This window comes from Amphiura filiformis, chromosome 7, assembly GCF_039555335.1.
Source record: "Amphiura filiformis chromosome 7, Afil_fr2py, whole genome shotgun sequence".
Classification (NCBI taxonomy): Eukaryota; Metazoa; Echinodermata; class Ophiuroidea; order Amphilepidida; family Amphiuridae; genus Amphiura; species Amphiura filiformis.
Window position 1 is genome coordinate 63734403 of NC_092634.1, and position 16139 is coordinate 63750541.

The 16139-nt window shown below is 35.9% G+C and overlaps 1 protein-coding gene across 2 annotated transcripts in view; it reads left to right on the forward strand.

The window, feature by feature from the left end:
• The window catches only part of LOC140156424 (uncharacterized), a 36743-nt gene extending 20836 nt beyond the window's left edge, over positions 1-15907 (forward strand). The window contains exons 3-4 of one of the 2 annotated variants that reach the window (XM_072179372.1): positions 13592-13676; positions 15686-15902. In XM_072179372.1, coding sequence (XP_072035473.1) covers positions 13592-13676; positions 15686-15874 — 274 coding nt within the window. In that variant the 3' untranslated portion in view covers positions 15875-15902. Of the gene's footprint in view, positions 1-13591; positions 13677-15685 lie in introns of both variants that reach the window. The other variant, XM_072179371.1, reaches the window with a different exon arrangement.
• Positions 15908-16139: the final 232 nt, after the last annotated feature.

Consider the following 16139-nt stretch of genomic DNA (forward strand, 5'->3'; position numbering starts at 1 on the left):
ATACGGCACGATCCTTTGATGTGTGTATAACCGTCCCGCACGCGTAATTTCTTTCTGCAACCATAATGGGCTGCAATATATCACTAACCGCCTCATAGGCCTATTAATTACATGTATGTACTATGTGTTATCGCATTGCGGCCCATTAGGCTGCGATCACATAGAAGTATACTATTCGGGTATACGGTGCACGTTTTGCAGGTGCACGCGTATAGCTTAAATCGAGCAAGGCAATTTCATAGTACCGGGTCACATAAGGCTACGATCGCACAGAAGTATACTATTCGGGTATACGATGCACGTTTTGCAGATGCACGCGTATAGCTTAAATTGAGCAAGGTAATTTCATAGTACCGGGTCACTATTCGAAAAGGCCGTATACCTGCGTATAGTATAGTATAGTATAGTGGGAATCGTGCGTGTTCGATTTTAGTGCAGCGTATACCGTCCTAATTTTAAAAACCTAAACCATATGTGGGTAGATTTATTTTTTTAATAGATGCACTGTCTAATTCTGCACATTATGACACCTCATTGAATGCAATGTGACCTCAAGAAGTAAAGTTACAAGCATTTGATAAGACGAAGAAAATGGGTAAACTGACATATACTCGCTATACGATATACGCTCATTCGATTAGGCTGAGTTCACATAGTATACTCCTATATGAACTCAGCCTGATCGAATGAGCGTATTTCGTATAGCGAATACCGTATACCGTATACTTCTATGTGAACTCAGCCTTATGGTTGCAGAAAGAAATAACGCGTCCCGCACACCGACATCGCCCGGTTAATAATTACACTATACAGCAAGAGACACTGAAATGAATACACGGGATCGATACACGTGGATGTGCTATGCACGATTGATATTCAGACGATAAATCTTTGGATACCGGGTTTGAAAATGATGAATATCTCCCGTAAATGATTTCGTATAAAGAAACCAGATGTGGTTCCTTGCACTTGAATATATATATTTAACAGATATGATAGTCGTTAGTTTGCGCTTTAAGATACTAGCTTGTGTCTTGAGTCAAAAACTGACAATAATTTTGATTTATATGTGCCGAATTATATAGCGCAGTGTATAGGCCAATCGTGAAGGTAGTCTAAAACCATATGACCTATGGTGTACCATGCTTGACTAACACACAGCGAGGACAGTAACCGGGCTAATCGGGCTATTGTCAGTAGCCTTAGTCAGATGTCCTTCGGCTCTTATGCGACATAAAACTATTAAACAGGTCGATATAAAATGGCTATGCGTGGCGGTGGATTCAACCTACCATGGCGATTTCTGCCATGAAGATATCGGGGCGATGACACTGTGTCCCGCACGTCAAAATCTCGGATTGAGGGCATCCTCCTCAGCAAATATTACAATATAGCTTTAAGGTGGGTCGGAGGGAAGCATGACCTTAGCGCTGTTTTACACTCAAATATTGAGACAAACAAAGCTGACACACAAGATAAATAGCTAGTAGGTTCTATAAAGGATCAAGATCCCAAGGCTTTGATATAAGGGATATCATTTCCACCTCATGTGCATGATTTTACTTGGGAGTGGGAAAACGCCCAAAATCCGGGAGGGGGAAAGCCATAATATTTGATTTATTGTCATATTTTAATTTTATTATTCTTTCACAAAATTAAGATAATAAAGGGTGTCCCAATAAAAACAGAACCGTCATTGTGCCCTCTTTTTCTCCTATTTCTGAAAAGTTGACCAAATGTATTTTGATATGTAAAGACACATTTATTCGTTAGCTTTAATAAACCGAAAGAACTATTTCAATCCGCTCACATCTATTGAAGATATGCTCTTTTAACGAAATGTACCCGTTTTTCACTCTATCCACGGAGGAGCTTTGGCTACTTCAAAGATTGAAAAGGAGTTGCATGAATATCAAGCATTCATCAATGATAGCTTTATAAAATAACGAACTTTATTTAGGGAATGGGCTTTACCGGCGGGCTTCTGGGCTATGGATTATCTTGTCGGCAAAATGGACGTGGGATTGGACAATACTGTGGCTCTTCCTCAAATGCGCACATTGAATAGCTTATTTGTATATTTGTTTTCATTTGATAATACCAAAAAGGTTAATTTTCAGCTCTTTCTTGTAGAAAATACAAATCAATTTTCATCAAACTTAGCCTATGTATAAGTAGCATTTGCTCATGCTGCGAGTTGCAGCTTCTAAGATGATCGCGGAGCTTGTTTCAATGCATTTCTTGTAAAACTAAAAATCACGCCCAAAGAACATGTAAAGAGAGAAGAGAAAATAAATAGAGAAAGATGAAGCAGAAGAAAGATTCGTAAATTTAGCTCATCACGTGCCTGTGAGATGCAATGAAGCGCTACCAGTCGCTAAATATATATAGACATATATATAGAAAATAATAAACGTTGTCAAAAAACGCCAAGGGGATCGTTATATACGGTGGTAACCTGACCATTTACCAATTTGGACCTTGAAGTCTCTTATATTATGTGTTTTCCTTTAATTAGTAAAGTTGTATTCAATATAAGCTGTTGAGAAGTACTTGCGCGCGGATATCGAGTCACTAGGATCCACAACATTCTCATTCATCATGACACAGTTCTTTAACCCCAAATTCGGTTACCCAACTGAAACTATAATACCAGCTCATTGCGATACCGCACAGGTAAAACAGACACATGTTTTCCTTATTTTTAATTAGTAAAGTTGTATTCAATATAAGCTGTTGAGAAGTAATTGCGCGCGGATATCGAGTCACTAGGATCCACAACATTCTCATTCATCATGACACAGTTCTTTAACCCCAAATCCCCTATAGATTTGTACATTCATTTAATGACCTTTGAAAATGTGGGTACAAAAACTCATACTCTGCAACTTGAGGTCAAATTTTGCACACTGATTGTTAATTTGAGGTTATTGAACTATGCCATTGGGATGAGGCCATTATGGTCCATACCATAATTGGTGTCGACAACTCTGAACATTTTGCAGTATTGCTAAGATTACAGTTCTCTACAACATTTGAAATCACCATGAAAGATGCATTTAAATGAGTACAAACAAGCCTAGTCTTGAGTCAGTAGTTCTTGAGATAGCCCTGGGAATATTTTTTCAAAAACATGTCTTGAGTATGTTTGTTTGTTTGTTTTAAATGATCTTCCCGTAGGAACTCGACAACGGAGAGGGTTAACGGCTCGCACTACCCCATCCCCGGTCTACGCCAAGCTGGCCCAAGTAGGCCAATTTCGACAAACTTTTACGTCTTTCAGGAAATGCCATTTCGTAAGACCTGCATCTTGACAATCCTTTTTGGACAGTACAATATTTGATCTAGCCTTTTGGGTAACGAGAAAGGTTTAACTGATTCCAGTCTCTAACACAACTATTACAGGCCTAAATAAGGTTGAAGCAGTAGCCATGTGCAAAGTTACAAAGTATGGTCTGGTCAAAACGCTCAATTTATAGTAGCGGTGATTTGATCAAAAACATAAGCTAAAACACAATCAATACAAGGTATATGCAAGATAATACATTGAACACTGAAATTTTAGTTCTAATAACTTAAGGTGGTACTACACCCCTTAAAGCCATATTATAACATTTCTTTAAAAATAGATTTGTATTTATTTTCCATAAAATATTAGCTTTTATTGTCAGATATATCCCCTTTTAATTTTGAGCCGAACAAGTAGGTAAAGCAAAGAAAATTGGAATTTCCTAGCGCTATTATTACGTTACTCCGGCGGTTGTAGTACGGTACGATCCTCTGGCGGGTGGGGTGTGTGTGTGTGTGTGTGTGTCCCCCGTACGCCGTGTACGTAGTATGTGTTATGAACATCGCATACGCGTTCGACTAATATTTCTATCGTAATAAAACGACGGTCCCGGCGGTTTATTCAAAATCTCGGATTTTGACAAAACTACAGCACATAAAGTCTTGATTTTTGCAGAGAATCTTTGTTTACTAAAGTACATTACAATCGTTTAAAAGCATGAGTTAAATTTTTTTTGAAGGGCGTTCTCCTCAGTAAATGTTATTATAATGGCTTTAATAAATTTGTGACTATTTGTGCATTTTTCTTAAAAAGTAATAACACACTGGTAACAAAAGTTATGTATATAGGGCAAGGAATCCAGTTACTACACTGGAATTTCAGTAACTTAAGACAAGCGGTACGTTATTCATGATAAGAAAAACGGTATGCTAGAATGTACCTAATTTCTTAACATTATAATGAACCACCTGTCTTGAATCACTGAAAATTTCAGTGAAGTAATTGGATTCCTTACCCCTATAACATAACTTTTGTTACAAGTGTGTAGTTATTTTTGAAAAAAACCCCGCAAAATTAGTCACAAAATTAGGGGGTGTAGAAAATTGATTTTTTGGAACATCTACGAATGTTCGCTTTCAGCGATAGTTCATGTATTAACTTCTGGTGGGAATTGCTATCATGTCATAGAGCCCAGCACACCGACATCGCCCGATTAATAATTACATTATACAGCAGAGACACTGAAATGAATACCCGGGATCGATACACGTGATGTGCTATGCACGATTTGATATTCAGACGATAAATCTTTGGATACCGGGGTAGAAAATGATGAATATCTCCCGTAATTGATTTAGTCTAAAGAAGCCAGATTTTGTTCCTTGCACTTTAATAGATGTGTTCAACGGATATGATAGTCGTTAGCTTGCGTCTTGAGAAAGAACCATAGCGTCTTGAACTCAAAAACTGACAAAAATATTCTGATTTTAAATGTGCCGAACTATAGTGCAGCGTAGGCTAACTGCACTCACTATTGCAAGCACTCTAAAATCATATGACCATTGACCTCATAATGGCGTATATATGCTCACTCACACACAGAGAGGCCAATTACCAGGCTATCATCAGTAGCCTTAGTCGGATGTCCCTCGGCTCATTATGCGTCTCAAAGGTCAGAACAAAATGGCCATGCGTGGCTGTGGATTCAACCTACCATGGCGATTCCTGCCATGAAGATATCGGGGCGATGACACTATGCCCAGTGTTATGCGAAAAAATTCAAAGTTTGGCGCAATAAACTTAATTCGCTGTCGTAGTGCACGTTAGAATATGACTGTTGCTAGGTCACCTGGATCACGCTTTCTTTGTTTACGAACCAATGATCGAAATGACCACAACACAAAGCCTATGCCATGGGAGCAATAACCAATGGTTACTAACGTGTACTATACGACAGCGAATTAAGCCACATTTTGAAAAGCAGAATGAAAACCAAAAACAAATAAAGAAACACACAAACACCCCCACACACAAACAAACAAATTGAACGAAATCTGTAAAATAATGTAGAACCTATAACATATAGCTGGAAAAGAAAAGTAAATACACCATGGCGTACCTCAAATTTCCAATTCTAAGCATTAAATTTTTTTCTCTTTTGTTGTTGATATTTTATTGGTAGGAATGTCAATTTATTGTTTGATTAAATTTAGTGATTGTATTTAAAATAAAATAAAATTTTCCCTCTTTAAAATTTTTGTTAATTGCTCTTTTAATGTATTTTATCATGATTGTATTGTACTTTTATATTGTAAGAATTTTGTTTTGTATTATATGTTTTTTCTGGCAAATAAAATGAAATGAAATTAAATTAAAGAAAAAAAAAAAGCTAAAAATTCAAAGTTTGGCGCAATACAGTAATTTATGAACTTATTAAGCAAGCTACATTTTGAAAAACAGAAAGAAAACAAAAACAAAAAAACAAACAAATAAAGACAAACACATGCACCCACACAAACAAACAAACAAACAAATTGATCGAAATCTGTAAAATAATGTAGAACCTATAACATATAGCTGGAAAAGAAAAAAAATACACCATGGCGTACCTCAAATTTCCAATTAGAAGCATTTAATTTTTAAAAGCTGAAAATTCAAAGGAAGTTTATGCAATACAGTAACTTATTAAGCCACATTTTGAAAAACAGAAAGAAAACAAACAAACAAATAAAGACACACACACAAACACCCCAACAAACAAACAAACATACTGTACGAAATCTGTGAAATAACATATAGCTCATAGCTGGAAAAGAAAAGAAAATTCACCATAACGTACCTCAAATTTCCAATTAGAAGCAGTTAATTAAAAAAAAAAAAAGCTATATTTTTTTTGCACTTTACAAAATGCTTTGCTTCTAAGTGCCTGCTTATAGAAGTACCGCAAAAACTCTTGTGATGAAATCAATACAACAATCAGAAAGGGATCAATAAAACAGGGAGTATAGTCAGGGGGGTGACACTAAATTCACGGCTTTTATTTAGCCACGCAAACCTATGGAAATTTTGTTGGCTTGCTCTCAACAAAGTGAGGCAAGGTATCGATCGGTTATGAATAATTCACATCAACTCTTACTCAGCCCATGTGATTGAGGTCACCACATAAAGGTGTCGTAAGTTTAGCGAATCGAACCTGTTGAAGATAGTAAAAAGCGCCCCCAAGCAAGGTTAGACCGGGCGGAAGTGGGTCAACTACTAGGATCCCATCAGGCCACAGTGATTTGTTTCTGCAAGAAAGTCTTTTAATTTGATAATGGAATGTCTTGTTGATATAGTAATGTCGAAATTGAGACTAACTATCGATAATACAAAGGAAATATACGACAAGCATAAGATATGAAATACAGTGAGTATTTGAAGTAAAAAAATCACGTGACCTTCCAAAATGGCACCCGCGGCAATAGTTTTTGCCATGTGCTTCCTCCCTGTGGAAAAGTATCCCGAAAAATATCAATCTGCACTAAATACACTTATTGGTGTAGCCTGCCAGTATGAATTATTGTTGAAAAGTAGAAAAGCACCGTAATTTTGACATTTAATTGTATACCGCCACTAATAATCCAAAAATCCGATCTTTATTCATCACGTCTATTGGCTCATTTTCTTACATTGAACTATTATAGGCACTTCAACATCGATGATAACCAGCGTACACCACAAGACCCCAGAAAAAAATCATAGGCTCACGTCAAGCCGTCTGTTACAGCTTGTTACTACCTGTCTTCAATCATATAATAGATTGAATACAATACCGTTCTTTTCAAAGAGACTAATCTTACAGGTGCATGAGTGATTAGCATTTCTTTGACATCTATGGTTCAATGCATCGGTAGGTCCTACTGCATGAACGTGAGTGCGGGCGATATAGTCAAAATTGTATTCATCTATTGTTATGGTAGTTAATCCGATTTAAATACGTCACGTCGCCAGCGTGCCTATAAACGTATTCTGTTAGGGAGTAGCCTACATTAAACAATTACAATTTCAAACTTTGTGATTGGCAATAGGCCCCTACCGGTATGCAAAAAGTATGCATGGGTGACACCCAGGAGCGATTATAGTATTTGTTTCCTTGCTTCATAATATTTTGATTCCGTTTGCCATAATTTAACACAGAATAAAAGCAAAACTCACTGAAAAATAACATTTGCTGAAAATCTACTAAGTTTAGGGAGTGTTCAGAAATACTTTGGTGGGGGACAATATATTTTTTCGTGTTACAAATTTTTAACCCCCTATCCCCTCTTCGTGAACCCAAAACTTTGTTGAGCCCCGGTCTCACAAGTTAATGGACCTACAACTGTTATGACCCCACCCTCATATTAAGTACAAAACTATTTTGCCCCCCCAACCTGTACCATTGTACATCAAACGATAGAGGAAATAATATTATTAAATAATACTAAAACTTGTATTCATGTCAGTGTTGTGAGTCGGTAAATTACCGGTTAATTTACATGGTAATTTAGCGCCATCTTAATTTACCGTAGTAAAATAGGGTAATTTTAAAAAAATTAAAACTTCAAATAATATTGTTTTTGTTTGTTTGTTTTAGATGACAAGTACAGTTTCATGCAAAAGAGTTATGCAAATACTTTACAATGTACGTTCGGCACATAGACCTACACGTCATGGCCTACTCTGCCTGGCAAAGCTAGTCTGGTCGGAATGTGCATAATAATTATGTTTCGTTCGGTAGCCGATACAAACGGCAACTACTCTGTCCCTTGATCAAACGTCTATTATATTAACGCCCTCTGGCCAGGTCAGACCATCATTTTAATAACAATATGCTATTAACATATGAATTGGACACATGCAAATTATGAAGTGTCACATCCTGATTTAATAATCCTTGGTATAGTCTTGCTTGACGAAATGACACGTACATGTCAGCTATATTCGAAAGTTTTAATAACCATGGCTACGGGAGATTATTAATGTAGGGTTTCAGAGAGATTGTTTGCCAAAAGAATATGACCATAATAATATCAGTGGCGACACCAGAATTTTTTTCGAGGAGGGGGGGGGGGGGGTGTAGGGTGTAAAGTTAATTTTTTTATCAACGAATTTCTGCAAAAATGCCGCAAAAATGGAAATGTTCGTAATTTGGGTTTTTTGCTGTGGTTAACGATAGGGAGGGCAAGATTCCTGACTAGGGGGCATTTTTACCTATGCCCCCTCCGTGGTGAGCTGTGCACAAGATATTAAGTCATCTCAAATTGACCAATTTTCCTATAATATGGACCTTATCATATGGTACAACACAATGCAGTAATACGGTGTGGGTGTGGAGGGGGCAATTCAGCCGCCTATATCCTCATAATTATTCTCGTTTAAGTGTCGCAAATATTTTTTTAATATACAAAATAGATAATAAATAAATAATAAATAAATAAATAAATAAAAAAATGAAAAAATAAAAATACACTAGTAAACTTCAACACGTAACAATACAAATTTGTTTCGTGCAGATGGTTTAACCCATCCACACTCGTCTGTTGTAAGGTGGCGAAATAATAAATAAATAAGTAAATAAATAAATAGATAAATAAATAAATAAATAAATAAATATTAAAAATACACTAGTGAACTTCAACATATAGTAATACAAATTTGTTTCATGTAGATGGTTTAGAAATAATAAATAAATAAATAAATAAATAAATAAATAAATAAACAAACAAACAAACAAACATATAAATAAATAAATGCACAAAGAGACGGACTACTAGAGTATACCAAGGAGTCTACAAAAGAAGTGAAATTCAAAAAACACAATAACAAATACATTACATAGTCAAAGTTAAGCATTTACTGGCATTTTTCTAAGCTTTTAAGCTTGGGATCGATGTTATATCGACCTTGGTAAGTAGCAATTGACATACACGATGTCAGTCCATATTAGCTACAATATTTCTTTTTCAATGCCACGCAATTTAACCTGGCAAAGTAAAATGAAAAATATTTCTTATCATTTCGGTCCCTGACATGATGCAGTCATGTCTACAGTAGAATTCATCTCGACCTTTGCAGGACTTAACCCCATTAAAAGCTATTAAACCAAGATAACACTCATTGAAACAGCTCAACTGATTAAATCGGATCTTCTCTGGTTGTGCACAAGTGTCTGTTTTCATGTGCGATATCGCAATAAAGCTGGTCTTATAGCTTCAGTTGGGTAACCGATTATAAAGGAAACGAAAGGAAACAATGGTATGTGTACCTTTGTTCACGAAATGAGACAATGGGCTGCTTTTTGTAAACCAGCATTCTTGAAAATGAGCAACATAATGATTGTTGACTTAACACGGTTTGGAAATAATTTCTTCATATTTTTGGTGTTATCTGTCGTTTACATATCCTTCCTAAAACACAAAAGTGCGACCCTCTCCAAACACCTAAATTAGCTAAAAATTTAGAACTATATTGTCTAGAATTTTAGAAGAGTACTTTTAATATTGGCCGGTTATTTTTCACACAGCGACGTTAACTAGGCAATGTACTATTACCTATAACATTAACTAAAACACCAAAGTACGAATATTTCAAACATCTAAATTAGCTAAAAATTTAGGACATGTTAAAAAACTATATTTTCTAGAACTTTAGAAGAGTACTTTTAATATTGGCCGGTTATTTATCAAACAGCGACGTTAACTAGTCATATCCCCATACTTTTAACGTAGGGCTATTTGTAGAGGTCACGCGTCAATGGGAAAGAGCACTGTGTATTGTGTATAGGAAAACGGACAGTAACTGCAGTATGAAATTCACTTTGGCCCCCTAAACAATTTCTGGTGTCACCACTAACACTGAGAAGGCCTATGGATAGTGCCGTGGTAGTCTTTTTTGAGGACATACTATTATATTGTTTTTAATTCAAGACGAACAGGAATGATTAATTGAACAAATAACACCTATTTGAGGAAATCACACACAATTGAGCACACATACTACTCAATGTACATTGCACAATTTGGACATCAGCGTGGGTTTTCCTGTATTCGGATTACCAATACAATTAGCAAGGAAGCACAGTGGCAAGGAAGAAAATACCCCGCGGTAAAAACGATTACATACATGCGGTTAGACTTAACGAGGGCGCACAAGACAAATCCAGTCGGACGACGATGTCGCCTCTGTATTTTAAACTGTTTGTCATTATGAAAAATTCAAAATAAGGGACCGATCGTTATTTACGACAGGGGGGAATGGGCGTTTTGGAAAAAAATATCGACCAAAAAAAATCGTGTTTCCCCTTGCGTCCGCTCAAAATTATCGGATTCCCCCTTGTTTTCCCGAATTTCTCCATTTATGCCCTAAAACTTTTGAAAAAAGTGTGGGGGGGAAATGATGCTGTGGATCACGAAATGCCCTTTTAAAAGGCAAAATCATATCGTCAATGTAAGAAAATGTTGGAGCTGCTCGCACTTTTTTCCCGGGGGGTCACTCCCATTGTGGCCTGTACACCATCCGCGATAATGAAAACGCGTAAAAGGGTAGTTTTTCGTGGGTAGGCACGATACACGCGTACCGTGTTTAGGGTGTCAAAAACATGAAAAATTGGAAAAAAGGGTAGCAAAATTGCATTTGCTAATACGCGGAAATGAAATTTAGGGTATGAAATTTAATACAAGGAATAAAATCCCTGTTTAGGGTGTAAAAAGGATATCGTTTTAACCAAGGGTTAAATCCTTGTTTAGGGTGCTTTTCAAAAGTTGATTATCGCGGATGGTGTACAGGTCACAATGGGAGTGACCCCCCCGGGACTTTTTTTTGCTATGTCACTTTATTGCTTTAAGTTTCACCATGGTCACTGCAATTATAATGATTACTTTGAAGATATCATAAAAATACTACTACGTATAGTTTGAGGGGAAAATAGGTACCGGGGGGGTACATTATCTTCGCTCGATACTGGCTACACTGCAAATGTTCCCGAACACGTGACGCCTCTCAGAAGCGTCCGAGGTGTTCATAATTGTCTCTTTAGAACACTAGTGTATTTGAAAATATGATAAGCCTTGCACATTAGTGTTCTTTTAGTATAATGTAGAACACATCGTATTGATCAGACATGTCACAAGTGTTCTGAATGATTATATTGAATACTGGTATTCAAAAATGGAACGGATGAGCAGATAGAGGCGTTGGAGAGCTGCGACGTGTCAGCGAGAAATACACGGTGCTCCTTTGAAGGAGGGATATAAGTAACAACAACAATGGCGATGAAACGTGGAAACGCTTCCGGGAAACGCTATAACAAACTGTCTTTTCCAAGACAAATGGGATGATAGTGAGAGTAAATTCGAAGGATTTAGAGAAGAATGAAATTCAGGGCAACTTTGGGAGCGACTCGGAGCCCGTATATCTGTGGACAGCGATGAACAAGCATAGGAGGGACACAAGAGGGTGACTATGGCCGAGCGATTTTAATCGCAGGAAAATCGCATTGAAATGCGTTGCGCTGTCAGCCGGGAGATACGATCGGCGAGGGTTCGAGCCTTGGGCTTGCCTTAGGTGAAAACTCTCTGATTTCATCTCTCGGAATTCTTCGGAACACCGCCATTATCTTGTTTATACTACCATGTATTTGTTTATTGTCGAGTAATGAGATTTTGAAAATGTATAAATAAAGGTTGAACACCAGCATTCTGAAAATCAATGTTTGAACACGTGTCATGTGTTAAAAAACTGGTACATTTCTTTCATGTGTCCGAGGTGTTCATAGATAGTAATTTTGAACACCAGAGTTTAAAGGATTAGAACATGTTACACTAGTGTTCTGAGGTAATAACACCTGTGTTCTCTACATTAACACTAGTGTTCTCCAAATAAGTTGAACACGTGTCATGTGTTAAAAAACTGTTACATTAATGAACGCGTTCCATGTGTTCTGGCCAATTTACAGTGTACGAGTCTATCACCTCTCACCCTTCGCTTCGGGTTTGGGGTGATATGTCCGTCAGTGACCTCGGTAAAATAGTCACGACTGTACAAAAAGTACATATCATTAGATTTATAAAGTTTTACTTCGAGGACTATTAAATGTCAAAAATATCAATTTTGAATAATTTGCTATAAAATCTGTATTATATCGCGAATTAAAAAAAAAATCAAAATTATTTGATTTCAAAGCAAAAGCAAAGCGAAAGACTTGGGCCCAAACCATAGCATTTTGTATACGGTAATATTGTAAGGAAACTAAAAATATTTATATAACACTTAAAGGAGGATTTCCTGATCCTAGCATCCTCTTTTTATGACATTTTTCAGTAGATATCCACGAAAAAAGCTTATTTCGAAAATTTCAGTTGATTCCGATTTTGCGTTTGCGAGTTATGCATGATTATGTGTATTACACTGCTCCATAGACAATGTGTTGTAATTTCGTTCTGGTGCACCAGAACGAAATTCAAATTAACGATATTTTTGCTAAACGAATTAATCTGCAAGAAATATTTGGTACATAAACATTATGTAGCCAGAGGTATCCAGTGGTGTAAAAATCTCAACTTTTTTGGAAAAGTGGGGGGGATGAGGGATCACGAAATGCCCCTTTAAGGGATGGGGTATGAACGTTTGGACAGTATTTATTGTGGGACATTAGAGCACATCAGACATATCGAATTATTGCATTCTGAATACGAAGAATGTCCTTCTGATATCAAATAAATTCGAAATATAGGCCCTAATACATTATTTTATGGCAAATGATTAAAAATTGATATTTTTAATATTTAACAGTAGTCGAAGTAAACTTTATAAATCTGATGATTTATACTTAAAGTGTACGTAGGTGGGATGAAAAGCCGACGATCAATTGATAATGTTGACCTTTCGTATTGAAGATATGGATTTTTTCCCAAAACACCAAAAAAAATTGGGAAAAAAATATCTTCAATATGAAAGGTCAAAATTTTCAATTGATCGTCGGCTTTTCCTCCCAACTACATACACTTTAAGAATATATCATTAGTTTTATAAAATTTACTTCGAGGACTATTATATATCAAAAATTTGAAAAATATCAAATTTTAATAATTTGTCATAAAATTTTTATTATATCGTGAATTAAAAAAGAAAATTATTTCATATCAGAAAGACATTCTTCGTATTCAGAATGCATTTCGATATGTCTGATGTGCTCTCATGTCCCACAAAAAATACTGTCAAAACGCTCAAAACGCTCATTCCAGATCCCTTAACACAAGTACATTTTTCCATTTTATTTTTCAGAGGTATATGTGGGGACCCATGCCACAACTTTCACTTTTTGTGTTGCGCCATTTTCCCGCCTTATATGTTCGTCTGGATGGCGATCGTAAGTATAAATGCAATTTATGTCAAAAAACATTGTGTCTCTGTGGGTCTCACTTGAAGTCGGAAATAAAATGCGGTATGCATTTTTACGGTGATTTAAAAAAATTATTTTGATGATATGATAATTTCTCTCTCTCTCAAAAAAACCCCAAGAAACAAACAAACAAACAAACAAACAAACAAAAAAACACGAAGAGATCTGCACATGCAGTGTGTCTTACCACATAATGTTGTGTTCCAATATCTGTGGTGCCAACGGATAATGGGCTGTTCCATTTAAAATTCACATTTCCCCTGTGGAAGATTTGGGAAATATCTAACACAGCGAATTTCGAATGGAATTAACCAACTCTATCTTGGGCTAACCCGTCTGGAAGAGTCAGGATAAATATTTCTCAGAGGGTGTATGAAATTCAATCGGAAATGCCTATTATGTGTTCATTCCATTTGAAATTCATACTACCCATATGGAAGATATTTCCGAAATCTTCCACAGGGGTTGTATGGATTTTAAATGGAATAGCCTAATTCCTTAATATTATTCAGTACTTTTTCAGTATGGTGGGGTTAGTAAAACAAGGTCCAATCTGCAATAGCTGCCCTGTTGATATTTGACAATTTCTGCATTCTATTTTTGGACACATTTAAAAAATATCCGGCAATCACAACATTACGCCTTATACAGGGTGAGTCAAAAAAAGTGCAATACAGCAAAGAATCGATATTTATGTAAGAACCAAGTTGAACTTTCCCATTATTGAAAGTTTCCATAAATGCCACACTCAATAGTCACCTTCTGTAAAAAAAATGAAGTGACTGGCTTTTACCGTTTAATTTTTATGAGTCCTTTTGCTGCGATACCCAATTTCATTATTTGTCCACGAGGTACCATGCATTTTGAATGGGAGCACACATTGCACGATAAATGCCCCAGCTCTGAAACTGACTTTACCATAAATAGGGTTGATTTTTGCGTTATTCTTATTTCTTTTTTCTGTTCAAACAAACTTTCTAACATTACTTTAAGTCCTTCATACCTCACTCGACTCCAACTCCAGTTTTATAAATCCCAATATGTCCAACTTACTGGATGTTTTGTAATTCACTTCACTCCAATTTGCGCGTATTTCATTTCGACATTTGAAAAACCAGCCTACAAATTTATATGGTTTTGATAGAGAATAAACATCTTTAAAATAAAGGGAAAATGAAAATAACAACAGATAATGTTTCTTCTCCTTAAACAAGATCAAGGACAATAAGGCTTTGGGTGCTTCATTTTATTTCAATGCCAATGAGGTTAAGAAACTGGCAGTGGTTCCAAATCTACCTTACACAGAGTGGGCTGACATTCAAATTTTAGGTGTCTCTTGGACAAACATTAAAATTGGGTATCGCTATAAAATGTGTCATAAAAACAAAACGCTAAATGCTAAGTCCTTGATTTTTTCACACAAGATCACTAATGGATATGTTATTTATAAAAGGTTTTAAAATCTAAAAGGTTCAACTCGGTTCTTAAATAAAAATGGATTCTTTTCTCTATTGCACTTTTTTTGACTCACCCTGTATGTTAGAAAAATAATTATCAAGCACGAATCACATGGTTTTATTTAAAACAAACTCATAGTGACCATAAAAACAAATAAAAACATCAGTCGCTCAACACGCGATATTCAAAATTCCCGGGCGCCGAAATTGTCGAGTGCAATGACTTCCCAGTAATACAATGAAGGCTGACGACAATTGAGCACAAATAGCCATTACGTCAGTGCACTTAGACAATTTCGGCGTGGGATTATTGAATATCGCGTGTTGAGAGCCGACTGTTTTTATTCGTTTTTATGGTCAATATGAGTTTGTTTTAAATACATGTAAAACCATGTGATTCGTGCTTGATAATTATTTTTCTAACATATAAGGCATAATGTTAGGATTGCCGATGCCGGAGACTCCCTTTAAGGATGGGTCATTCTTGGTAACCCCTTGACTTGTGTTGTTATTTTGCAGTGTCTGAAACAGGAGGGAGATGAGATGATTTACACAGAGGAGGAAGAGAAAGCAATCAGAGAACGGGAGAGAGAAGAATATTTTGCAGAACGAAAGAGGGAAAAGGAAGAAAAACAAAGGAAAAAAGAAGAAAAGAAGAAGGCAAAGGAAGAGAAAAAGAGGGCGAAGCAAGAAGCAAGGGGAAAGTAAAGCGAAATTATTTTTGGTCGCGTTCATAAAATAAATATTTTTTTCAACTTCTGAGGTGACGTGCTTACAACAAAAAATAATAAATAAATAAAATAACTAACTAACAAAATAAATAAATAAATAAATAAATAAATAAATAAATAAATAAATAAATAAATAAATAAATAAATAAATAAATAAAAAAAAAATATTAAAAAAATATAGGAAAAGAAGGCAAAATCATATTGTCAGTCATTTGTTTTAATTAAAGGAGCATTTTGTGATT